The following is a 25,843-nucleotide window of genomic DNA, read 5'->3' as shown; positions in this document are numbered from 1 at the left end:
TGGCTTGATAAACTGTGAGATGGAAGTCCTCTGGCCACAGAGTAGATCCAGAATAACACAGCTAGTGGGTGTATAAACAACATGTCTAAGGGCTGCCCTGGAGGGACAACCTCTAAGGGTATATCAGGCTTCATGCCTATTTAATGGCTGGAGTTTTAGTTGGAACTGTTAACAAGGGAGCCATTGTGGTGGTGACTTTGTGAAGTGTATACCCCTCCATTTGGAAATGGAGTGAGACTATCCACTCACTTCACATGCGATCATTACAAATTATCAGAGTAACTATTTTTGGTAACAACTGACTACCTGAGATTTGAATGGGTATCCATGAACTGAAAGGCTCCATGTTTCATTACCAGTTCCTTAAACCATCCAGTCCACATTTGCTAGATGGTCTCTAATACCAATCTATTCATTGTCAGCACTTTGTGAACATGCATTTTTCCTTTTGCATTAAAATTCTATGAATTTTGTTGCTGCAGTGTTCCCTTCTTAGACTTTGATATAAATAAAAATCTGTCACTGGGCATTTCCACATTGTGGAATGGGTCAGATTACTTTTCATGCGGAGTTATGCGTGAAGAATGGTGAAACGATTTAGATGGCAGAATGGTAGTGTCAGTATATACAGAACTGTGGCTGTTCACACAGTGTGTCACATTAACTGTGATGTAGTTTGGTCATCTCTGAAGGGTATGAATTCACACACATTGTAATGCATTTAAAAGTTGTCCCATTCCAAGACAGTTTTCAAATGTTCACTTAATCCAAATCATCCCAATCTGCTGCTGAGTCATATAAACTAATTTGCTCTGAGATATATACCCTGTTATGCAGGTGAAATAATTAAGACTCTGATTTAAAAGCACCCTTATTCAGGACAGTACTTAATTTTAAGCATGTGCTTAAGTGCTGTCCTGTAGATGAATATGTGCATATGCTTTTAAGTGCTTTCTTGGATTGGGGCCTAAAAATGTCCTTTTATTGGATTTATATTTGAAACTCAAATTTTAGTTTTGCAGTGCTCACTGTATATGTGGCACTTATAGGAGTGTTCATAATATAAGCAGCATAGAATTGCCCCCAGCTTTGCTTCAGCAGGACCAGCTGTTCACAGGCAGATGCTGCTCTGTACACATTGGCGGAATCAACTCCGTTCTCTAATCAATAGCAAGAAAATTTGCTCAAAGGTCAGTTTTTCAGAGGGTTGTCTTTTTGACTCGATGTTGACAGCAGAACAAAGCGGCGATTGCTATAATTTTCTTTGCAGAGAAAGCTCCCAAGACAGATGCTCCACTCTGTTCTCTTTTGGCACCATCCTTATGTCATCTGAGACATATGTGACTGTAAGGATTTGAAACAGTACTGCGAAGATCTTTCATGGTTAAACAAGGCAGATGGGGTGCTGAGGAACAAGTGTACTCACTGATATTTATTACTGTACTCAAATGGAATCATCTCACACATCCAGTCTGATGTATAGAACCTGTGCCATCAATACTACATTAGCCAGCAGCCAAATCTTGGGCTGTGATCATGTTAGATCGCACAAGCTAAGAAACCTCAGACTTTCGGTACTTGAACAGAAGGCCCTGGAAAACCTAGTATACTGCCAAATGTATTGCTGGTGATTTAGTGATTCACATTCTGAATCTATACCCAAGCACTGTCCCCAGCATAGTGTTAAGAAGAGCAGTGCAGTGTTGTACCTCGTGTAAAAATTAATTTTACCACTTGTGAGGTCACTGAAGATCTCATCACATTTTTTCCAAGACAAACAGTAATAAAACTTAGCATTCCAGCCCCCCTAGATGTAAATGGGGGGAAAAGCATCATTATTCTCACTTTGGAAATTAGGAAACTAAAGCAGAGAGAGGTTAAATGCTAGTAATTTATCCAAGGTGTCTCAAAGTCTATGACAAAACTGGGAACAGAACTGTAGTGCTGTCTCTGTCTTCTACTCTAACTAATAGACCACAACTACCTCTCTAAAACTGTTAATCCTGGTGCCCTAGATCAGTGTTTCTTAATGACTGGGACGTGGACCCTGAGAGCTCCCTGACAGTTTAGGAAGGCAGCAAGCTGGTTCCTGGTATCAAAAACTTTGAGAAACACTGCCTTAGATATTTTCAGTTTTGGTGATCAGTTTGTCTATCTAAATTCCCCTGCGGTTTCACTTGACTTTGGTATGCTTCACTTGTTATATTATAGGCAGGCTTGGCAGAATTTGATTTTTTTTAAATAATTCCAATGGATAATACCAATGTTTATTTGTAAGCATTTTTCCAATTTTTATTGATTTAAATTTCCACAGTTGTGAAAAATGTATGGAGGGCTGGACAGTTATTTAATGACAGTAGACACGGATTCAAAAAGTGAAAGCTTTATAACTATTAAAACACAAACTGTCAACATCACATGACAAAATATACAAAGTAAATAAATAGCCTTAAATCAAACTAAGTTTTCAAGCAGCATTTGTTTTGCCAATCTGTATGTTTAGATTAGCAATTGGAAATATTTTTTGTCAGTTTGTGTGTGTATGGTGAAATTAACGTTTTTCAATAATCTAATCCCTCCAAGCCTACTCATAAACTTCTAAACCAGAGATGTTAAACTTCTTGTGAGGTGAGGGCTGAATTCCAGTTTTGGTTATAGTCCATGGGCCCACTCATTTAATGAGAGATTTGCAAAAAGCTCCAGGGGAGGTTCAGGCTTTTATGTACTAAATAAACTTTGTTGTTTACTATTTGTTCAGTACCTTTCTGTCATGTTCAGCATCACTTAGTGGGAAAATGTACCCCTACCTCCCTTAGGCCAACTGCTAGTTCTGCCCTTTGTTTCTCTTCTTTCACTATCATTTCCCCTCTTTCTTTTCTTTTATATCCATTCCTTTTCCTTTCCCACAGCAACTCCTAATTCCCATCCCCTTGGATTCACAGCCGCTCTTTCCCCCGTTCCATGATTGGCACTGAAAGAGGCAAGGCTGAGAATCAGTGTCTGTATTAGGCTGAAGGCCTTGTCTACGCACCCATTTTGTAGCAGCGCAGCTATTTTGGTTAGGGGTGAGATTTTTTTGTTACTGATATAGTTATACCAGTAGCCCACAGTGTGGATGCAGTTTTATTGGTATAAAGGTGCCTCATACTGAAATAGATCATTCCCCGTCCCTTATGGGAATGCTATACCAGTAGAAAACGTAACTGCATCTACACTAGGAGTTTATACTGCTTTATCTGGTATAGTTAAAACAGTACAACTTTTGCATGTAGAAAAGAAGTTCGTTCATGCTGTAACAAGATAAACCAGAAAGGGGGGGTGGGTGGGTGGATGTGTGTGTGTGTGTGTGTTCTCACCTCTCACAACTACTATTTTAGACTGACAACACTGCATGGGTTTACACTTGGTTACAATTTGGAAGGCTTTCTTCACAACCATGTGTGCTAGAAATTTACTTTAAAAAAATGAAAATGCAGATTCTCCAGAATCTGTGTACAGGGATCAGCAACCTTTGGCATGCGGGTTGCCAGGGTAAGACCCCTGGTTGTCAGAGCCAGTTTGTTTCCTGACCCGTCCTCAGGCTGGGCCGATCATGAAGCAGGAAGCAAGCGCGGGCCGAGGCATGTGCTGGCCACCACTTCCCGCAGCCCCCATTGGCCTGGTGCGGTGAACTGCAGCCACTGAGAGCCGCAATTGGCCAAACGTGTGGACGAGGCAGGTAAACAAACTAGCCTGGCCCACCAGGGAGCTTACCCTGGTGGGCCACGTGCCAAAGGTTGCCAATCCCTGGTGTATAACGTTATCGTTATTTTTTGTATGTGCCTAGGAGCCCTAGTACTGGACTAGGACCCCATCATGCTAGGGTCCATATAAACATACAGTCCCTGCCCCCCTAACGATCTTCAATCTAAATCTAAGACCAGAGATAGCAGATGGATAGAGAGAACGGGGGATTACAGGGGAACAAATGAGACAATATTGCCTAGGGAGTGAAATCTCCCATCTTTGGAGATTTTTAAGAGCAGGTTAGACCAACACTTGTCAGGGATGGTTTAGATCAGGGGTTCTCAAACTTCATTGCACAGTGACCCCCTTCGGACAAAAAAAACTACTACACAACCCCAGGAGGGGGAACCAAAGTCTGAGCCAGCCCGAGCCCCTGCTGGGTGGGGGCAAAGCTGAAGCCTAAGGGCTTCAGCTCCAGGCACGGTCCCTGAGTCCCAATGCCCAGGGCTGAAGCCCTCAGACTTTTGTCCCAGGCCAGAGCAAGTCTAGGCCATTAAAATGGGGTCCCGACCCACAGTTTGAAAACCACTACTCTAGATAATACTTAGTCTTGCCATGAGTGAAGGGGACTGGACTAGATGACCTCTTGAGGTTCTTTCCAGTCCTACGATTCTATGCAGATATAAATTTCCTGTGTTGTATGGGTTGATAAAACACTTTCTTACATTTGTGCCTATAGAAATAACTCTTAGACCAAGACCACTGACCAAGCTCAAAAATAGTATGGCTAGTGCTGTTCCCTCTATGGCATACACGTAAGAGGCTGCAAGCCTAAGCTTCAGACCCTAAGCACAGTTGCATCACTGATGCTTATAAACAGCACTCAGCTCTGGTCTGATGCCACTTCACCTGAGTTGATAATGCAGCCTCCAACTAAAAGAGGATGAAAGAGCTCACCAGAGCAACTGTCTCACAGCAGGATGCAGCCATCATGCTACATGGAGTTCAGCATGGCTGCAGTTTGCATGCATGTGCTAAACAACTCTCCACACAGCTATGACTCCTGCAGAAGAAAGATCCTGTAATCTCAGCTCTGGGCATGGCCTTCCCCACAAACACTGTCAAATGGTAAATAATTAGATGGAAATTACTTCACTGAAATTTTTTGGCTGAGAAATAGTGATCACAAAACATGGGAGTTTGCACTGCTCCCATATACGTTAGTGAAAACCTAAGCTGTACTAGAAACTTAGGAAGGAAAAACAATGGTTAAGAACTAAACACTAACATCAAAGCCCCTTGTGAAGAAGGAGGCTATATGAATTCTGAATATCTAAAAACAGGTTAGTTTTCCCACTTCTGGAGATATTGGGAAGCATACTCCCCTTTTGCACCTGCAAAACTATAAAGACTTTATATGGCATCAGTTTTGCCTGAAAATAACAGCAGATGCAAAATGGAGTGCTGCACTGAGGTTTCTATCAAAATCAAGTTTGCTTCTGGCAACATATTGGTGGGAAGGATGGACAGAACTTGTCCCATGAAGGATATGCATTGGAAATAGTGAAGAATGAAAGAACAGCATAAAGCACAGATGCTGACCATACCATCCATTTGGCAAGCCTCTTGTAACTGTCATCCACAGAGCTATTGAAGGGACTATAGGAGGGATGTTGAGTGCCAGCTGGCAAACTGAACTCATAGCCAGAAATATGCATCATCAAGTTTTCATGTTAAGTGTAAAACAGTTCTATAATCAAAATGGGTGCTACTAATGTTTATCGATTGGGATAAATGCCTGCTTACATGGTTTGAGACCTTTGTATCTCAGAATCCCTCCTTATACTCTCTCACCAGACAGTCTTAGAGTTGCACTCTGAGATCAGAGCATTCTTAACGGAGCAGCCCTCAAATCTGGAATTGACAGAACTCAAGTTTGTTAACTCATCAGGAACTTTACTAGCCCTACCTGTCTGTTTGACATAACGGGGAGGTATTTTTTTTAATTCATTGATAGTAGTTCAGCTGATAATTGTACTGCATTCACATGATCTCATTTTTATTATATGTGTATGTGGAGGCCACAATAACTGCATTTATCATGGGAAAATAAATATTATTTTTGGCAAAATATCAGGCTGTTTCCACAGGTTGTTTCCTGTTTTTCATGTACACGCACACACGCACAAAATGCCCTTTATCTACAATGTATAAAATAGCATGAAATCCTGGGTACCTTGGGGAAGGATTTATTGTCTTTAATTATTTCATCCCCTGGTTCCCACAGCAACGCTGATTTAACTGAAATGGTGTCTTTCATGTAGGTAAGGCTGCCATCTTGTGGAATATTTTTGACCAACACTTTCCTTTCAACTGCACTGTTTATTTTGACGGTCCAGGTGCTATTAAAATGGCTTTTTAAACTTAGGAATCATAGGCCTCATCCAAAATCCACTGAAGTCAATATAATGACCTTTAATTTCACTGGGCCTTGGATCAGGCTGCAAGAAAAACCAATACATTTTCAACATATATTACATTGGTTTCAGAGTAGCAGCCCTGTTAGTCTGTATTCGCAAAAAGAAAAGGAGTACTTGTGGCACCTTAGAGACTAACAAATTTATTTGAGCATAAGCTTTCGGAAGTGAGCTGTAGCTCATGAAAGCTTATGCTCAAATAAATTTGTTAGTCTCTAAGGTGCCACAAGTACTCCTATATTTTACATTGTAAGTCTCATGTCACATTAAAAATACTATGGGAAGAGTCTACCCAATATTTGTTCAGTTTAACTTGTAATTTTTCTGTTCTTGCGACCAATTAACTGCTTCAACTGTCTAAGAAATAATATTCATTGGTATTTTCAAAATGCTTACGTGACTAAGCAAAAGTCAATGGGATTGTGCTTTTATGTGCTGTTGAAAATCCCATCTGTTCTGGAAAAGTCTGATAAGTGGCAAAACCCACATCTGCATATAAGAACATTTTCAAATGTAACAGATTCAGAATCAAATGGGGATCTTCTCAATACTACATCATACAACCTTTTGACGATGGTTGCACTGCGAACACCACAATTTAAAATACAAATTTGGGCAGAAATGTACACACACTGGTTAAATCTGTATTTACACATGTAGCTAAGGCCAGTGAAAACTTTGCACTAATTAACAATCACAGCAGGCTAGGGTCAAGTTTATTGGATTATACTGATGAATTTTAACATTCTATAAAAGCACCCACAGCAAAAAGATGTCAGTTGATACCGTGTTAAATCAAAGTATATACATAAAATAAATCAGTATGTCTCCAGGTGGTGGTAACATAAGAACCAGACTTGAGGTGGTGATAAACTTTGAACAAAGCCTTAAATAACATGGATCAGATTCAACCTTGCAGAATCTGATTCTAGCAGGGTGGGCGATATTCTGACAAGTGAGTAAATTATGTCTAGCTTTTCCATCCACAGCAGCATCATGGCAAAGGTGGGTGAGTGGATTTTGTTGCTGCTCTGTCAAGTTTTCATGGCAGTTTTGCAATACTGCTTGTACTGAATTCTTCCCTTAGTCACCGTGATTTAACAATGACCTATTATTACATGCTAACAAATCTGTTACCCATGTACAGTTAAGAAAATGGTTTATTGGCTTGTGACTCTGCAAGCCATAGCACAGAACTTGGCATTGTGAGTCCTGTATACAACTGATAAGCTGATTCTCCAGTCCCCCCAGGAGCACAGTACAGACTCCAGTTCACCATGTCCTACTGCCAGCTGCTGCAGGACACTGAGCTGAGACCTGGCTCATCCCAGGCAGCAGCTATTAAAACCGCAGGTAAGTGCACAGTATAGCCACCCTGCCTCTCCCCGCCCATGTGAATGGGCTTTCCCAGGGCCCATCCCTCCATTTTTAATGGACTCCCCGGGATTCCCGCTTCCCCCTCTGAATGGGACACTACCTCTACCAGTCCCAATGGTCTCACCCCTCCCCGCCCAATTCCCAGTGGGTTCTTCTAAGCGAGTCACCCCCTCCCAATGCCCGCGGCCTCTCCCCCCCCCAATCCCAGTGGTCTCTCCCAATCAGGTCTCGCTCCCACACCCAAGGAGCTCTTCCAAGCGGGTCCCTCTCCCCCTAATGGTCTCTCGCACGCCCTTCGCGGTTGGTTTGGCCGAGAGCTGTCCCCGAGTCGCCCGTGAGAAGAGCGAGCGCCCCCGCCTCGCTATCCCTCAAGGATGAAGCCCCGCCCTGGCCGGGAGCGCATGCGGGTAGTTTACGTGAACAGCTTCGGCACCCACCGCTGCGGCTCCGTGATCCAATATGGCGGCGGTCCCCGCGGCCGCTGGCGCCGTGAGGAGAAGGCCGCTGCTTCCGGTGTCGTAGATCGAGAGATGTCCTCTCCTTCCGGTCTGAGCCGGAGGCAGGGGGCGGCTGGTGGGGGGCTGCGGGGCGAGGCGGCTGCCGCTCCTAGGGAAGGTCGCGGAAGCCCCTGGTTCCCGGTCCCGCCTAGCACCGGTCCCAAGGGAGCTGGCTCGTGTGCTGCCACCCAGGGACCGAGCCGGGGTGGCCAGGCCGGGGGAGCCCGCAGTCTCCGGGAGAGCGGGCCGGGGCTGCGGTGCACACAGAGCAGAGCCGGCGGCAGCGTGCAGGCGCCCGGCGGACAGAGATACGGTACGCGCCACCCTGGAGAAGGGATGGGCTGAGCGCAGGTGCCCAGTGGGCGCTGCCCCAGTGGGACGTCCCCTAGGGGCCCAGCCGCAGGGGCTGACTCGAGCCCCCTCTCTTAGTTACGTGGCGATGAGGCTAATCGCCTCCTCACGTCGGGCTCTTTGGCTGAGCCAGGCGGTGCCGGCATCCCCCACCCCGTTGCATGGCTGGTAACCGCCCTTCCACACAACACACGAAGGGACCCTCACCCTGCGCCAGGAGCAACAAAACTTGGTGCTGTGGGGTGGGAGGGAGAATGAATAACTTCCTTGGCAGGTGAATGGAAAGTGACAAACGCCCAAAGCACTTTTGCTCCAGACCCAATACACTGGTGAATGGCGAAGCTCCCTCCCCCAGTCAGGGGTGAAGGCAGCTTTGTCCTCTCGCTGTTCAGCCTTCCACATTCCTCACCCAGTAGAACGGGAAGCAGAGTCACTGACATCCACCCCTAGGAGTTGGTGTGATCTGTCTTCAGCTCCTGGATCCTCTCTGACCTTGCTTGGTAGACCCCAGAGTGAATAGTGCCTTTGGAATACTTAAGCTCACGTCCATGCATGTCTCAGTGTTCTTTTTCTTTGTGTCTGGGCCCAAATGAGATGGGGATAGGTGTCCCTTTATTTGCTTTTTTTAAAATAAAGAAGGTAGTTTTTCACTTTCAGAAACTTTTCCTGATGTGTTGCTAAAAAGATCAGTTGTGCTGCACAAAATAAAATGGAATGAAAATTGAGAACTTGTCTCAGCTCTCAAGATAAGAGCTTGGACCTTGAAGGAGATTCTGGGGAAAACTGGGAGGCTGTTTCTTCATTTTACAGAACTGTTAACCCTAGGAAGTTTTACAATGTCCTTGTAAACATTTTTTAAAAACCTTTAAGGATGATAGATCCAGATTATCCATTACTTTGTATTTCAGAAATAAAGACAACAGTTCTACTAGTTTATTATGTAGTTATTATTTGCTATCACTTATCAACAGTAAGAGCAGTTAATAGAATTTGTGAGAAAGCTCAAATTAGGTTGAGTACAAAGGTGAAATCTTCATTGAATATATTAGTACTGGTATGCCAAAATAGTTTTAGTACTAGGAGCAAGCGAGATATCAGACTTCAGAATCACAGTACTGATTACCATCTTCACTTCAGCTCAAACAGGATTTTAGTGGATACTATCAAGAAAAATGAGAACTAGAAACCAATGGTATGTCACCTGAATGCCTAATGTCTACACTTTCAATTGTTATAGAGTATTAATCTCTGATTTAAGCAGTTTGAGATATCAGACACTAATAATTGTAACGGAAGAAAAAACAAGGTGATAATCAGAATTATGTGATATGAAAGTCTGATATCTCACAGGCTGCCAGTGCTCGAAATGAATACTGTTTAACATGGAAGGATGGAGAATCCCCACTAGTTGGATACATTCAAGCTCTTTAATTTTAATTTTTCTTGTAGGTGGTCTTCAAATGAATCAGGCTGATAAGTTTGGATTCCCTTTCACTTCTAAAGTTGTTAATAAAGTAACAAAACAGAAAAAGGAAAAGGTATAAAATATGGGACTAAAGTGAACGAAAGTGTTAGCATTTTAGAAGATAAACTCCTGCTTGCGCTGTGTGTGTGTGTGTAAGAAAGAGTGTGTGTGAGAGATGCAAAAGGATGTTATAGGAAGTTTCACTTACAGGAATGAAAAATAGTATTATCTTCACCCCTTTAGAGTTTGAACCTGCAAGATCTGAGAATTCTGGCCCCAGTCCAGCAAAGCACTTCAGCATGTGCTTAACTTGAACACCAGTAGTTCCTTTGATTTAAATGACTAACCCAGCAATGCTTTGATGGGTCAGGGTCAGAATGCACCACACCTTGCTGGATTAAGCCCATAAAGGCCAAATTCTGTCCCTACTTACATATTTTAGGTAATGGGGTTGCTTAGGGAACAGATAAGTGAGAGCAACATTTGGCTATTAATTTTATATTAATAGAAATACAAAATTACATTCTGTGTCACAAATGTATTTCTGGTACTATTGAATAGTTCACCCAATGCTTGAAGTTAAAAAGACACATTTTTTACAATGATAACTCATGAGATTTACCATACGTGAGATACAAGTACCCAGATATAATATAATACAGTAATGTCATCGATACATGATTTAAAACAAGGAGAAAACAACTGACTTCAGAGGTGCAGCTAACACTTGCTACACTGTCTTTTCTAGCTCATTAAATAGTCTCCAAGAAGAACAAGGAATGTATTTTACATTTTAGCACTGAAGCTTAATGAAGAAGAAATTATTAGATTTATACTAGTTTCACAGTGGATGGTCCAGATATCACCATAACTTTGGCATGTTATAGCAATGTAAATCCTGTAATCTCCTATTTTTGATGTGTTAGCATATCTGAATTTGCTAGTGCTTCAGTTTTGGTATTTATGATGGCAGTTTGAAGTGTGCCAGTTACAGAGGGAATTTTTTACGTTTTTCAACTGAAAAGGTCAGTAGATAACATAAAAGTAATTAATATTGATAGAACAGGTCAGGTCATTGCCATGCTGGAATCTGAGTGCTAGGTCTAAATTGCACTGCAGGCAAGGGACTGGAAGGGAATGTGCTTGACCCCTGGGGAAAAGGATCATCTTGCATCTCTCTCAGGTATTCCCCTTCTGGCTGACCCTGAAGAGACTTTAATGGCCCCAGAGGGAGTCACATCCAGTTCTCCTCCTCTGGAAGGACAGGATCACAGGTGCTGGGTAATGAGAGATCCAGGGAAGAAGGTGAATGAAAAATATGGAGGAATAATCCAAACACTGATTTTAGACTTGTAAAATAAATGTGGTTTATGTTCAGACATCTAGTTAATTACTAGAGTTGCAAACAAAGCAGATTGACTACCCTTGAATGTTCAGTGCTGGACAATTCAAAATCCTATTTAAGAGGAGATTTTTAAAACAAACTTTTTGACACTGTTCATTGAGAATGTTCTTCCTTTATTTTTAGTCTGAAGTCTTTCATGGAGTGTTGAAAGTAATTTCAAAAATGCTTGAAGAAAATGAAAAGTTTAGAGGCAGACTGTTGACTTGCAGTCAGTTTAATACTGAAGGTAGGTAATGAACCAATAACATTACATTAGCAAATACAAATAGGTTCTTAATACATATGCATTGACTTAAGAGCTCCAGATTTGGGGTCTATTAAGTTACTTTTGGGTGATATGCTTTCACAACTCATGGATTTTATTGCATACTTGGTCATTGTTACCTGTGTTTGAACTGCCCTCTGGTTCCGTTGAGAGTCTTGTAGTAAGTGCGGGTAATTGGAAGGGGGTGGTGGCAGTAGCTCTTTACTACACTGTAGAATATGAAAAACATGAACATAAAAGCAAGTGGAGTCTGGACATTTTTCTGACCATGTAAAATATGTAATGAAAGTATTGTTCACAGATGCCTGTACTAGTTAAGGGAAATACTTGAAGATGAATAATTTTTTTCACCTACAGTATAAAATTGGAAATAGTTTGACTTCATGTAAGTCATAAATTAGTTCCCACAAATGTGAATTGTAACCTAATTTAACATAACTAACAAAATTAATCCTCAAGTTGTGGCCTGACCACAGCTATTTCATTAGTGTAAAATGATACAGGAATTAAAGCTGACACACGGAATAGATGCAACTGCAGTTAGAGTTGTTGTAGCTACTACTACAATTTAAGGTACTACAGTATATGCTTACAAACAAAATTGGAATTTCTGGCTTGGCAATTTGATTAGTTTTAGGAAAGAATTTACCAATCCATTAAATATTATCAGTTAAATTAAAAGTAGCATATTCTCTCCGTGTCTGCTTAGCTCACATTAGTATTAATAGAAGTTTTTCTCATGCTGGGAGGACAGGGTATATACTAAAATAGTTGTAAGCCATTGTTAGTGACTTTTGTTAGTAAACCTTTGTATATTTTACCTATATGAATTTTACACATACGTGGTTCCAAAATGCTTCCATAAGACTGTACTCAATATAAAATGCTGCCTTACCATTTATGTGGTAAGACTTGTTGTGTCTGCTTACTTGTTTGCATGAATGGAATGTATACAATCCTACAGTTGTATATTTATTGTATTTGACTTATGCCCACTGTCTCTCCTCTTTGCAAACACATGTAAGTGGGCATTGAATATGGGAGTTTGACAGAGGTCAGGCATAGAATCCTTTTTTCAGGCTTTTGGATTCCCTTTCTGTGGGAGGGGGTTTGGCTGGAAGATATTTATTGTTGTTCCACTGGCCATGTCTGTGACCTCTCCACAATCCTCTTCTGTAGACTTGCTATCGAAGCCAATGTAAAGCAGTGCTCCTCAGCATGTGAAAACTGTGGACCCCATACATAGCTTTTCCTTGGCCCTCCTTGCACCCCTGAATCATTCTGGGGGTTCATTTGCACAGCCCTTATTTGGGCCGAAGGATTTGGCATTTATGCAAGAAAAATAACTTCCCTAGTTTAATTTTTTTAAAAAGATGTCTTACATAACCAGGGAGAAGGAGAAATAGAGCGTGTAGTAGAGCTTCGGGAGGAAGTCATATGTTAGAGAAAGATCCAAGGCAATTCTCTCAAAGTCTGGCAACAAACCAGAGAGCTTTGTTATTGTTTGGGATACATTCGCTTGTTAGGATTTAGAGCCTTTTAAAATTATGGCTGCTAGTTTAGTCTTCCATTTGTTAAGGGGGTGGTTCGATGAGCTTTCCCAAGAGGCTTGTGTTTATTTCAGGAATGAATGGACATGGGCTGTTTACTTCTCAACTGTGTTTTCAGTTGCCTGTCTCTTTTATCATCTGGGGTTAGATAACATCATTTATCTTTAGGTTTAATTTGCATCCACTGAAACAAACTTTATGTTATCCTCAGTCCTAATTGCAACTCATTTTTCTTTAGCTTTAATTGTGATTCTCATTAAGCCATATTTAGCTGAAATTCCTTAACCCTAACACCTCCTTTTTAACTAGCAGATTTTGCACAGTATTGCCTTAAGGTGATAAGTCTCCTATTGATCTAACTTTTTCATTAAACAAATAGCAAAAATACATTAAAATATCAACTCTGAATCAATTTCAGTTGTGCTTTACAATTTTTTAAACTAGATTAATACAACTAGCAAATTAATCTTGCATTTTATTATCTCTGTGGATAGTTTTATTGGAAGATGAAAGTCTGTTGCAGTTTTAATGCTACATATTTCTTCAGTGGAAAACTAGCAATCAAAATCAGATACAGTACAAATGAAAATGATGTCACTGTGCCTACACATTGTATTCTTCCACAGGCAGTGATGTGAACCAAAGCTCACAGAATGAGGCTTCATGCATGGACAGAGTAAGTAGTCAGTCAAACGCCAAACAAGTTCAAATGGCAAAATAAGTTTTTAGTAAAATCAAAATATATGCATAAAGATATTGTTGAAAGATACAAAAGCATGATATTTTTATAAAATACCGTAGTCATTTAATATAAAGCTCAAATATGGCTTTTAAGGGTCTAAACCATGCTTGAGAAGAGGAGTACGAGCATCAGCCACCATCAGCAGCAGTACTTTATACTTCTGAAAGACTGGGAAGCAATTTTTGCTATACCTTTTACTGCCTGGTTCATTTCTGCCAGTGTGTGTGTGAGACAATGGCTGTGATCCGTTTTGCTCAAACCCTCTCTGGGACTTCTAGTTTGCTGGCGGTGCTTGCAGCCTCCCAGCTCTTTGATGCTGTTTATAGATGCCCCTGTGCAGGAGCATGGGAAAGGTTTCATTGAGCTTTTTCTTCTTTAGTGCACCAATAAAGAGTTAGCTATAACATGTTTTAATAAATATGGGTCATTGTACTTTTAAAGATCTGCTGAAGCACATATTTGTAAATAGATAACTGAAGTGCAGAGGCCAGAATTGTATACAGTTTGGAATTATTTTGTTTTACATATTTAGGCTCACTAAATTAATATGAGATGTCTCTTCAAGGAGTTACTTGGTATATAAATATAAAAGTTAAACATTCTCAAATGCCATAGTATTCTGAATAACGTAAGTGTAGTGTCATATGAAGATGAATGTTTGTTTTAGTCATAATGTTCGGGCCATCAGTTAAATAGATTTAATTCTAAACACAGTGGACTAGACCGTTGGTCTGATCTACCTCTGTGTAGTGCAGGATCTGATTGGAGGGGGTGCACAATGACTTGATCCATATCATTACACCCTCTAATAATCCATTCTTAATCCCGGCAATGCCCAGAGGTCAGTTTGATTGTGCTGTAACTTTGAGCAGCCTCAGAGTTGTTCTAATTTGCATCTGTCTGTAATAGCTTCAAGGGGCCATTCCACTAGCCAATGATTACAGGAGCACAGCAGCATTCCGACCATGCTATGGGTATGTCTACACTACGAAATTAGGTCGAATTTATAGAAGTCGGTTTTTTTGAAATCGGTTTTATATATTCGAGTGTGTGTGTCCCCACAGAAAATGCTCTAAGTGCATTAAGTGCATTAACTCGGCGGAGCGCTTCCACAGTACCGAGGCAAGCGTCGACTTCCGGAGCGTTGCACTGTGGGTAGCTATCCCACAGTTCCCGCAGTCTCCGCTGCCCATTGGAATTCTGGGTTGATATCCCAATGCCTGATGGGGCTAAAACATTGTCGCGGGTGGTTCTGGGTACATATCGTCAGGACCCCGTTCCCACCCTCCCTCCCCCCGTGAAAGCAAGGGCAGACAATCATTTCGCGCCTTTTTTCCTGAGTTACCTGTGCAGACGCCATACCACGGCAAGCATGGAGCCCGCTCAGGTAACTGTCACCCTATGTCTCCTGGGTGCTGGCAGACGCGGTACGGCTTTGCTGCACAGTAGCAGCAACCCATTGCCTTCTGGCAGCAGACGGTGCAATACGACTGGTAGTCGTCCTCGTCGTGTCCGAGGTGCTCCTGGCCACGTCGGCTGGGAGCGCCTGGGCAGACATGGGCGCAGGGACTAAATTTGGAGTGACTTGACCAGGTCATTCTCTTTAGTCCTGCAGTCCTATTGAACCGTCTTATGGTGAGCGGGCAGGCGATACGGACTGCTAGCAGTCGTACTGTATCATCTTCTGCCAGGCAGGCAAGAGATGAGGATTGCTAGCAGTCGTATTGTACCATCTTATGCCAGGCAGGCAAGAGATGAAGATGGCTAGCAGTCGTACTGTACCATCTTCTGCCAAGCAGCCATGAGATGTGGATGGCATGCAGTCCTTCTGCACCGTCTGCTGCCAGCCAAAGATGTAAAGGATAGATGGAGTGGGTCAGAACAAGAAATAGACCAGATTTGTTTTGTACTCATTTTCCTCCTCCCCTGTCTAGATCACACTGCAGTCAGTCACAGAGAAGGCGCAGCGAGGTTAATCTAGCCATGTATCAATCAGAGGCCAGGCTAACCTCCTTGTTCCAATAACAACGATAACTTTGGTGCACCATTTCTTATTGGAACCCTCCGTGCAGTCCTGCCTGAAATACTCCTTGATGTACAGGCACACCATTTGTTGATTTTAGCTCCCTGAAGCCAACCCTGTAAGCCGTGTCGTCAGTCGCCCCTCCCTCCGTCAGAGCAACGGCAGACAATCGTTCCGCGCCTTTTTTCTGTGCGGACGCCATACCAAGGCAAGCATGGAGGCCGCTGAGCTCATTTTGGCAATTAGGAGCACATCAACCACCACACGCATTATCCAGCAGTATATGCAGCACCAGAACATGGCAACGCGATACCGGGCGAGGAGGCAACGTCAGCGCGGTCCCGTGAGTGATCAGGACATGGACACAGATTTCTCTGAAAGCATGGGCCCTGCCAATGCATGCATCATGGTGCTAATGGGGCAGGTTCATGCTGTGGAACGCCGATTCTGGGCTCGGGAAACAAGCACAGACTGGTGGGACCGCATAGTGTTGCAGGTCTGGGACGATTCCCAGTGGCTGCAAAACTTTCGCATGCGTAAGGGCACTTTCATGGAACTTTGTGACTTGCTTTCCCCTGCCCTGAAGCGCATGAATACCAGGATGAGAGCAGCCCTCACAGTTGAGAAGCGAGTGGCGATAGCCCTGTGGAAGCTTGCAACGCCAGACAGCTACCGGTCAGTTGGGAATCAATTTGGAGTGGGCAAATCTACTGTGGGGGCTGCTGTGATGCAAGTAGCTCATGCAATCAAAGATCTGCTGATATCAAGGGTAGTGACCCTGGGAAATGTGCAGGTCATAGTGGATGGCTTTGCTGCAATGGGATTCCCTAACTGTGGTGGGTCTATAGACGGAACCCATATCCCTATCTTGCCACCGGAGCACCAAGCCGGCGAGTACATAAACCGCAAGGGGTACTTTTCGATAGTGCTGCAAGCTCTGGTGGATCACAAGGGACGTTTCACCAACATCAACGTGGGATGGCCGGGAAAGGTGCATGATGCTCGCATCTTCAGGAACTCTGGTCTGTTTCAAAAGCTGCAGGAAGGGACTTTCTTCCCAGACCAGAAAATAACTGTTGGGGATGTTGAAATGCCTATATGTATCCTTGGGGACCCAGCCTACCCCTTAATGCCATGGCTTATGAAGCCGTACACAGGCAGCCTGGACAGTCGTCAGGAGCTGTTCAACTACAGGCTGAGCAAGTGCAGAATGGTGGTAGAATGTGCATTTGGACGTTTAAAGGCGCGCTGGCGCAGTTTACTGACTCGCTTAGACCTCAGCGAAACCAATATTCCCACTGTTATTACTGCTTGCTGTGTGCTCCACAATATCTGTGAGAGTAAGGGGGAGACGTTTATGGCGGGGTGGGAGGCTGAGGCAAATCGCCTAGCTGCTGGTTACGCGCAGCCAGACACCAGGGCGGTTAGAAGAGCACAGGAGGGCGCGGTACGCATCAGAGAAGCTTTGAAAACCAGTTTCATGACTGGCCAGGCTACAGTGTGAAAGTTCTGTTTGTTTCTCCTTGATGAAACCCCCCGCCCCTTGGTTCACTCTACTTCCCTGTAAGCTAACCACCCTCCCCTCCTCCCTTTAATCACCGCTTGCAGAGGCAATAAAGTCATTGCTGCTTCACATTCATGCATTCGTTATTCATTCATCACACAAATAGGGAGATGACTACCAAGGTATCCCAGGAGGGGTGGTGGAGGAGGGAAGGAAAATGCCACACAGCACTTTAAGCACAGCACTTTAAAAGTTTACAACTTTAAAATTTATTGAATGACAGCCTTCTTTTTTTTGGGCAATCCTCTGTGGTGGAGTGGCTGGTTGGCCGGAGGCCCCCCCACCGCGTTCTTGGGCATCTGGGTGTGGAGGCTATGGAACTTGGGGAGGAGGGCGGTTGGTTACAGAGGGGCAGCAGTGGCAGTCTGTGCTCCAGCTGCCTTTGCTGCAGCTCAACCATACACTGGAGCATTCTGGTTTGGTCCTGCAGCAGCCTCAGCATTGAATCCTGCCTCCTCTCATCACGCTGCCGCCACATTTGAGCTTCAGCCCTGTCTTCAGCCCGCCACTTACTCTCTTCAGCCCGCCACTTACTCTCTTCAGCCCTCCACCTCTCCTCCCGGTCATTTTGTGCTTTCCTGCACTCTGACATTATTTGCCTCCACGCATTCGTCTGTGCTCTGTCAGTGTGGGAGGACAGCATGAGCTCGGAGAACATTTCATCGCGAGTGTGTTTTTTTTTCTTTCTAAGCTTCACTAGCCTCTGGGAAGGAGAAGATCCTGTGATCATTGAAACACATGCAGCTGGTGGAGAAAAAAAAAGGGACAGCGGTATTTAAAAAGACACATTTTATAAAACAGTCGCTACACTCTTTCAGGGTAAACCTTGCTGTTAACATTACATACATAGCACATGTGCTTTCGTTACAAGGTCGCATTTTGCCTCCTCCCACCGCGTGACTACCCCCTCAACCTTCCCCCCTCCCTGTGGCTAACAGCGGCGAACATTTCTGTTTAGCCACAGGCAAACAGCCCAGCAGGAATGGGCTATACTGAGTGTCCCTGAAGAAAAGCACCCTATTTCAACCAGGTGACCATGAATTATATCTCACTCTCCTGAGGATAACACAGAGAGATAAAGAACGGATTTTGGTTGAATGCCAGCAAACATACACTGCAATGCTTTGTTCTACAATGATTCCCGAGTACGTGTTACTGGCCTGGAGTGGTAAAGTGTCCTACCATGAAGGACGAAATAAGGCTGCCCTCCCCAGAAACCTTTTGCAAAGGCTTTAGGACTACATCTAGGAGAACCGCAAATGCCAGGGCAAAGTAATCCTTTCACATGCTTGCTTTTAAACCATGTATAGCATTTTAAAAGGTACACTCACCAGAGGTCCCTTCTCCGCCTGCTGGGTCCAGGAGGCAGCCTTGGGTGGGTTCGGGGGGTACTGGCTCCAGGTCTAGGGTGAGAAACAGTTCCTGGCTGTCGGGAAAACGGGTTTCTCCACTTGCTTGCTGTGAGCTATCTACAACCTCCTCCTCCTCCTCATCTTCTTCGTCCCCAAAACCTGCTTCCGTATTGCCTCCATCTCCATTGGAGGAGTCAAACAACACGGCTGGGGTAGTGGTGGCTGAACCCCCTAAAATGGCATGCAGCTCATCATAGAAGCGGCATGTTTGGGGCTCTGACCCAGAGCGGCTGTTCGCCTCTCTGGTTTTCTGGTAGGCTTGCCTCAGCTCCTTCAGTTTCACACGGCACTGCTTCGGGTCCCTGTTATGGCCTCTGTCCTTCATGCCCTGGGAGATTTTCACAAAGGTTTTGGCATTTCGAAAACTGGAACGGAGTTCTGATAGCACGGATTCCTCTCCCCAAACAGCGATCAGATCCCGTACCTCCCGTTCGGTCCATGCTGGAGCTCTTTTGCGATTCTGGGACTCCATCATGGTCACCTGTGCTGATGAGCTCTGCATGGTCACCTGCAGCTTGCCACGCTGGCCAAACAGGAAATGAGATTCAAAAGTTTGCGGTTCTTTTCCTGTCTACCTGGCCAGTGCATCTGAGTTGAGAGTGCTGTCCAGAGCGGTCATAATGGAGCACTCTGGGATAGCTCCCGGAGGCCAATACCATCGAATTGTGTCCACAGTACCCCAAATTCGAGCTGGGAACGTCGATTTAAGCGCTAATCCACTTGTCAGGGGTGGAGTAAGGAAATCGATTTTAAGAGCCCTTTAAGTCGAAATAAAGGGCTTCACTGTGTGGACGGGTGCAGGTTTAAATCGATTTAACGTTGCTAAATTTGACCTAAAGTCCTAGTGTAGACCAGGGCTATGTTTCCCCAAACACAACCCTTAGTCTGCGGGCTGTGAAAGAGTGAAGTATAGGGACAGCTATGCTGGTTATATAGTACTGAAGGATTTTAATACCTGGGGAGACATCAGCAGGCCACTTAAACCATACTTAAATCTGCTTTGTACCGCTGTAGCATTGCAAATGAGACTTAATGGGGCTAGGGATCAGAACCAATATGTATGTGTTTCAGAGTAGCAGCCATGTTAGTCTGTATTCGCAAAAAGAAAAGGAGTACTTGTGGCACCTTAGAGACTAACCAATTTATTTGAGCATAAGCTTTCGTGATGCATCCGATGAAGTGAGCTGTAGCTCATGAAAGCTTATGCTCAAATAAATTGGTTAGTCTCTAAGGTGCCACAAGTACTCCTTTTCTTTTTGCGAATATGTATGTGATAAGTCTTTTTATTGAACTGTAGCATTTTTAGAATTCTCAAGTGTAAATTAAAGGAATCTGAAAAAATCCTTTAGCCTTTGTCATGTACTATATAACTAATCTAACTGTTGCATGTATTTTTATATTCAAAGAAATTGCTTCAGTTTTGTCATCTTTTTTTCTTTAGAATGAGTCCATCTTTGGATGGGTGTAGCAAAGAAGTAAACGAAGATTCAGTTTCAAGTGTTGCATTGAATTAGTGTTCATTTTAGATCTGATCTAACACCCATCTGACATTAATGAAAAGACTGAAAATGATTTCAGTGAGCGGTGGATCAGAGTCTATATAGTTTGTCTGTCTAGCATTTTCGCTTGAGAGCTACATTTTAATATGGGTTCAATTAAACTTTTCAGTTACAGAGTATTGTTTTGTAGAAATCCTTATTAAGCATAATACATCACTTAGTCATTGTTAATTTTTGAAGGCTTTTTAATTAATATTATAGTGTGATGGTTTGCATTCAAAAGAACAGTAATATTTTATGTTAATTATATTATGAATATATATGTTGTATAATCAGCAGCTTGTCAGAATTGTTAACAAACTTGTGTTTAGTAAAATAAAATTTCATACAAGATATCTCTGTCTAAAATGAATGAACCACTTTCATTCTATTGATTTAAATATTTTTTATTTTATTATATTAAAACAACATACAATCACCCTTCTGTTCATTCATCCATTGATACATGAATCTCAGCAATTATTTCAAATAAGAATCCAGGTGAATCCTCTCTGCCTCATCATTCGTCATCAGGCACATAATGATAGTTTCATAATCAAAATGTATTGTTTATCTGGGTGCCCTTAATAGTAACATGAGGTGATTTTCTTGTGTTATAGAACCTTAAACTTGGAGTTTTGATTGATTGTTGAAACCTTTTTAAGGAGATCGCAAAAATAAATTTTCTGTGTGTTGACAGGTTTCAGAGTAGCAGCTGTGTTAGTCTGTATCCACAAAAAGAAAAGGAGGACTTGTGGCACCTTAGAGACTAACAAATTTATTTGAGCATAAGCTTTCACGAAAGCTTATGCTCAAATAAATTTGTTAGTCTCTTAGGTGCCACAAGTCCTCCTTTTCTTTTTTCTTTGTGTGTATTTCCTCTCTATAGATAAAACATTTATCTGTTATTCTTAGACCTTTCTTATTCTTATGAAAGAACAAATTTTCATTTCAAAATGTCTCAGCATTTGCAGATATAATGACTAAAATTTCAGCAGCGTTGAGCTTTAATAACATGCTAGTGGTTGTATCATCAAGCAGCAAAACACTTGGGAGGGTTTAAGCTCAGTTTTCCTAATGATAAACTGCAAGTAAATAACTAGGCTGTACCTTTTTGATTGAGTACTCTTGCATTAAAGTTCTCATTTTGAACAGTGATGTGTTGTAGAATAATATTTTAATGTTACTCAAAATAGTTGACATTTCAGCTTGGGGAAAGAAAAATATTCAGATAAGCACATGATCATTTTTTCAGGAAGAGTAAAAGTTTGTAAGTCCCTTGATATTTGCTTAATACGCAGTGGTGTTGTAGCTGTGTCGATACCAGGATATTAGAGAAACAGGGTTGGTGAGGTAATATCTTTTATTGGACCAACTTCTATTGGTGAGAGAGGCAAGCATCTGAGCTTACACAGAGGTTGAAAGCTTTCCTCTTTCACCAACAGAAGTTGGTCCAATAAAAGATATTACCTCACCCATCTTGTCTCTCTGTTTGCTTAATAGATATGTAGGGTCAGAATTTTTTTTTTTTTTATTGTTTATGGGTTGGTCATTCTATTTCTGCAGTCCTGACAATATGAAAAGCTGTCTGAAGCTTCTTTAATGTATGTAAATCCCAGATTGTGAGCTCTAGAGTTGGTTATTTCTGAGTAAACTACTACTAACAGGTTTCAGAGTAGCAGCCGTGTTAGTCTGTGTTCGCAAAAAGAAAAGGAGGACTTGTGGCACCTGAGAGACTAACAAATTTATTTGAGCATACGCTTTCGTGAGCTACAGCTCACTTCATCGGATGCGTTCAGTGGCTGCATCCGATGAAATGAGCTAATGTGAAGGAAGAATGCCCATGCTGTTCATGTTCTTTGGATAATAAATATGGACTTCACTCTCCACAGCTGTGCTAAATTGACTTTAAAAGGAAGAAATTACACTACATAACAATGGACCTGATTCTTCACTATTTTGCACTTTGTGTAGTTTGTGTGTATACCTGCCTGAAGTGGGTGTGTATAGCTGCCATTGTTATTTGGTAATATGTTACCCCCATATTGCACTCACTGTGCACATGTGTAAATGACTATACAGGGTGCATGGTTGGGGAGAAAAAGACCCAATGAGATAGGTTGAGCTTTTTGCTGGTACAGCTGTCAGTGCAGCGACCGGGGGAAGGTAGTTTGAATGTGCCGTATTCAGAGGCTGTGGGGGTGAGCTAGTTTAGCACCCAGTATTATATCCCAGTTTTAGCATGGCAGTTTCCACAATATGCATCCAATGAAGTGAGCTGTAGCTCACGAAAGCTTATGCTCAAATAAATTGGTTAGTCTCTAAGGTGCCACAAGTACTCCTTTTCTTTTTGCGAATACAGACTAACACGGCTGTTACTCTGAAACCAGTGTGACTTCTGTGGCTCTTTACAGGGACACTAAATAGCCTGGGTTCAGGTTGGCTATGGCCTCTCCCATCTCTGATCCATCCCTCTCCCTTCTCTGGCATGCCTGTGCCCTGCCTCCACTCCATTCCCAGATCACTCTAGGATGCCCCTTATGCCAGAGTGGTAGGTGGGAGTAGAGTACCCTTGCACTGAGGGTATTCTCTGGGGCACTTTAGACTTGTTCTACAGCCTCTTTGTGTTAGCTTGGCTAGCACAAAGGGATTGCAAGGCAGTGCTGAATAGGGCCCAGTATTGGAATAGTAGTGAAGTCTGGCTTCTGACAATAGTGGCCTGATTTCAAATACACTGATATAAGCAGGGGTAATTCTACTGAAATCAAAGGAGTTAAACTTCTGAAAAACAAATCTGAAAGAAGAATCAGCTCCAGTATGCAGACCCTATGCAAAGTGCAATCCACACCATGAACATCAACTCAAACACCTAAAGCACAGTGAACAATATTCCAGTTATAGTATTTTGTGTTCTTAATTTGAAGTGCTAAACATAAACTGTAGATGAAATAATGTGTATTGTGCTGAGTAATAACATTCCTATGTGAACCAGACAAGTGGCATCATCAACAGGAAAAAAGAGTTGTCACCCACAAGAAATAAATTATTTAAAATTGATTCATTAAAAGGAACAAGGAATAAGCAGTGAAACCTCAGCACATCAGATCATATGCATCAGAGTTCAGCAATCAAATGACCCTCCCTTGATATCCCTTAACAGTTACCCCAGAAAAGAGAAGCAAATGCCATTTCATCTTGTTTCTGGGTAGGAATAGTATTTTTCAGTTTTCTTTTCAAACTACAAATAAATTACTTTGACTTTTTAATAAGAAATCTAGATGGGTATGTGCTCAATGCAGGGCAATATATGAAATTATGGGTGTGACAGGTTGGATCACAGAAAGCCCCTTGGGACTGCCCACTGATGTACCAAGACTACTGCCCCTGCTTTCCCTGCCAGCTTGAGACTCCAGCACCCTGTCTTGCTGAGCCAGACACGCCAGTCTGCTCCAACTCAGACCCAGGGTCTGAACCATGTGCCCCAAAGCTGCAGACTTAACTGAAAGCAACTTAAGAAGTGTTCCTGTCTTTAACACTCAGATGTCCAACTCCCAATGGGGTCCAAACCCTAAACAAATCAGTTTTACCCTGTATAAAGCTTACACAGAGTAAACTCATAAATTGTTCGCCCTCTATAACGCTGATAGAGAGGTTTGCACAGCTGTTTGCCCCCTTCCCCCCAGGTATTAATATATACTCTGGATTAAATAATAAGTAAAAAGTGTTTTTATTAAATTCAGAAAGTAGGATTTAAGAGGTTCCAAGTAGTAACAGACAGAACAAAGTGAATTACCAAGCAAAATAAAATAAAACATGCAAGTCTAAGTCTAATACAGTAATAAAACTGAATACAGATAAAATCTCAGCCTCAGAGATGTTTCAATAAGTTTCTTTCACAGACTGGATGCCTTCCTAATCTGGGCACAATCCTTTCCCCGGTACAGCCCTTGTTCCAGCTCAGGTGGTAGCTAGGGGATTTCTCATGACGGCTGCCCCCTTTGTTCTGTTCCACCAACTTATATATCTTTTGCATAAGGCGGGAATCATTTGTCCCCCTCTGGGTTCCCACCCCTCCTTCTCAATGGAAAAACACCAGGTTAAAGACCGATTCCAGTTCAGGTGACATGATCACATGTCACTGTAAGACTTCATTACCACTTGCCAGCACACAGGTATACAGGAAGAGTTACAAGTAAAACAGAGCCACTTACAGTCAATTCAGGGGTTGGTCTGAGCAGGTACCCCTTTGCATTCAATTTACAGGAGTGCAAGTGATTACGATAGTTACAGAGCAATGGATCAGTCTTTTGCATTCCTGAGTGAAGTTAATGGTACATTCAATGATGAGCTGCCAAAATCTTAACAACTGGTTCCCTCCTCACCCCATGAGGCGGTCGTTGCCCCACCCCTGCCCCCTGGGGACTCCTGCCCCATCCAACCCCCCCCCCCGCATTCCTTGATGCCCCCCCAAGACCCCTGCCTCATCCACCCCTGTCCCCTGACTGCCCCCAGAACCGGGCAGAAGGGTGTCATAGGCCACCATAGTGGGTGCCCACCCCGCCTCTAAGAGCCAGAGGCACCTGCCGGGCGGCGAGGTGGGGAGTCCCAGAGGTGCTTACCTGAGGCAGCTCCCAGGAAGCATCTGGCAGGTCCCTCTGGCTCCTCGGGGCAGGGGAACGTAGCTAGGTGGGGGGCAGGGTGAGTGGCTGCTCCCCCACTGATCACATCAAAAGTTTCCCCTGCACGCCTCCCACCCTGGGTTACCTGCTGCAGCGCGGGCGGCCCTCCTCGCATCCCCACCCCAGTTCACCTCCGCCTCCCTGGGCCTGAGCAGGAAGCTGCAGCCTGCTTCTCAGCCTGCCCTGGCTTCCTGTGCAAACAGCTGATTCGTGGGAAGCCTGATGGGGGCGGAGAAGCAGGGCGGGGCAGTGCGTTCAGGGGCGGAGGTGGAGTGGAGGTGAGCTGGGGGTGGGGCGGGGAGCTGCCGGTGTGTGTTCTGCACCCACCAAATTTTCCCTTTGGGTGCTCCAGCCCTGGAGCACCCATGGAGTCGGTGCCTAAGGCGCCACTTTTGGCTTGTTAAATTTAGAAGTCCTTTTAGAACCCGTTGTCCCTCGCGGATTCTAAATTTAGCAACCGGTTCTAGTGAACCGGTGCAAACCAGCTCCAGCTCACCACTGTGTACATGTCTGTTCTGGCTACTAGGGTCAGTCAGCAGGATTCCTCTGCACCTCCATACATGATTTTACAGCCTGAAACCCAGTCAGGATATTAACACTTAGCCATAGTGATGTTAATTAAATATTAACATTGTTAGCTGTTTTCTGATTATTTCAGCAGAAGCATTGAGCTGTTTTGGGATTTTGAGCAGCCTTTAGGGCTGTGAGCAGAGCTTGCGATGTTAGGCGGAGCTTGACCAGAATAGCAAGGTGATCTTCAGCTACACTGAAC

The 25,843-nt window shown here is 43.4% G+C and overlaps 1 protein-coding gene and 1 long non-coding RNA gene across 8 annotated transcripts in view; one reads left to right on the top strand and one right to left on the bottom strand.

Annotated features, from left to right (window-relative positions):
* LOC140915687 (uncharacterized) overlaps window positions 1-8,536 on the bottom strand; it is a 38,025-nt gene extending 29,489 nt beyond the window's left edge. The window contains exon 1 of the long non-coding RNA XR_012160246.1: window positions 8,018-8,536. This is a non-coding gene — a long non-coding RNA (uncharacterized lncRNA). The remainder of the gene's footprint in view (window positions 1-8,017) is intronic.
* The window catches only part of LOC140915685 (neuronal vesicle trafficking-associated protein 2-like), a 75,534-nt gene continuing 57,290 nt past the window's right edge, over window positions 7,600-25,843 (top strand). The window contains exons 1-5 of one of the 7 annotated variants that reach the window (XM_073355779.1): window positions 7,818-8,390; window positions 9,878-9,966; window positions 11,422-11,524; window positions 13,740-13,789; window positions 20,296-21,156. In XM_073355779.1, the coding sequence (XP_073211880.1) occupies window positions 7,955-8,390; window positions 9,878-9,966; window positions 11,422-11,524; window positions 13,740-13,789; window positions 20,296-20,322 (705 nt within the window). In that variant the 5' untranslated portion in view covers window positions 7,818-7,954 and the 3' untranslated portion in view covers window positions 20,323-21,156. Of the gene's footprint in view, window positions 8,391-9,877; window positions 9,967-11,076; window positions 11,367-11,421; window positions 11,525-13,739; window positions 13,790-20,295; window positions 21,157-25,843 lie in introns of those variants that run through there. The other 6 variants (XM_073355778.1, XM_073355782.1, XM_073355780.1 and 3 more) reach the window with 6 other exon arrangements.

Source organism: Lepidochelys kempii, chromosome 8, assembly GCF_965140265.1.
Source record: "Lepidochelys kempii isolate rLepKem1 chromosome 8, rLepKem1.hap2, whole genome shotgun sequence".
In the NCBI taxonomy this organism is placed as follows: Eukaryota; Metazoa; Chordata; order Testudines; family Cheloniidae; genus Lepidochelys; species Lepidochelys kempii.
The sequence above is the reverse complement of the archived record's forward strand: the minus strand, read 5'-3'. Positions and strand labels throughout refer to the sequence as shown.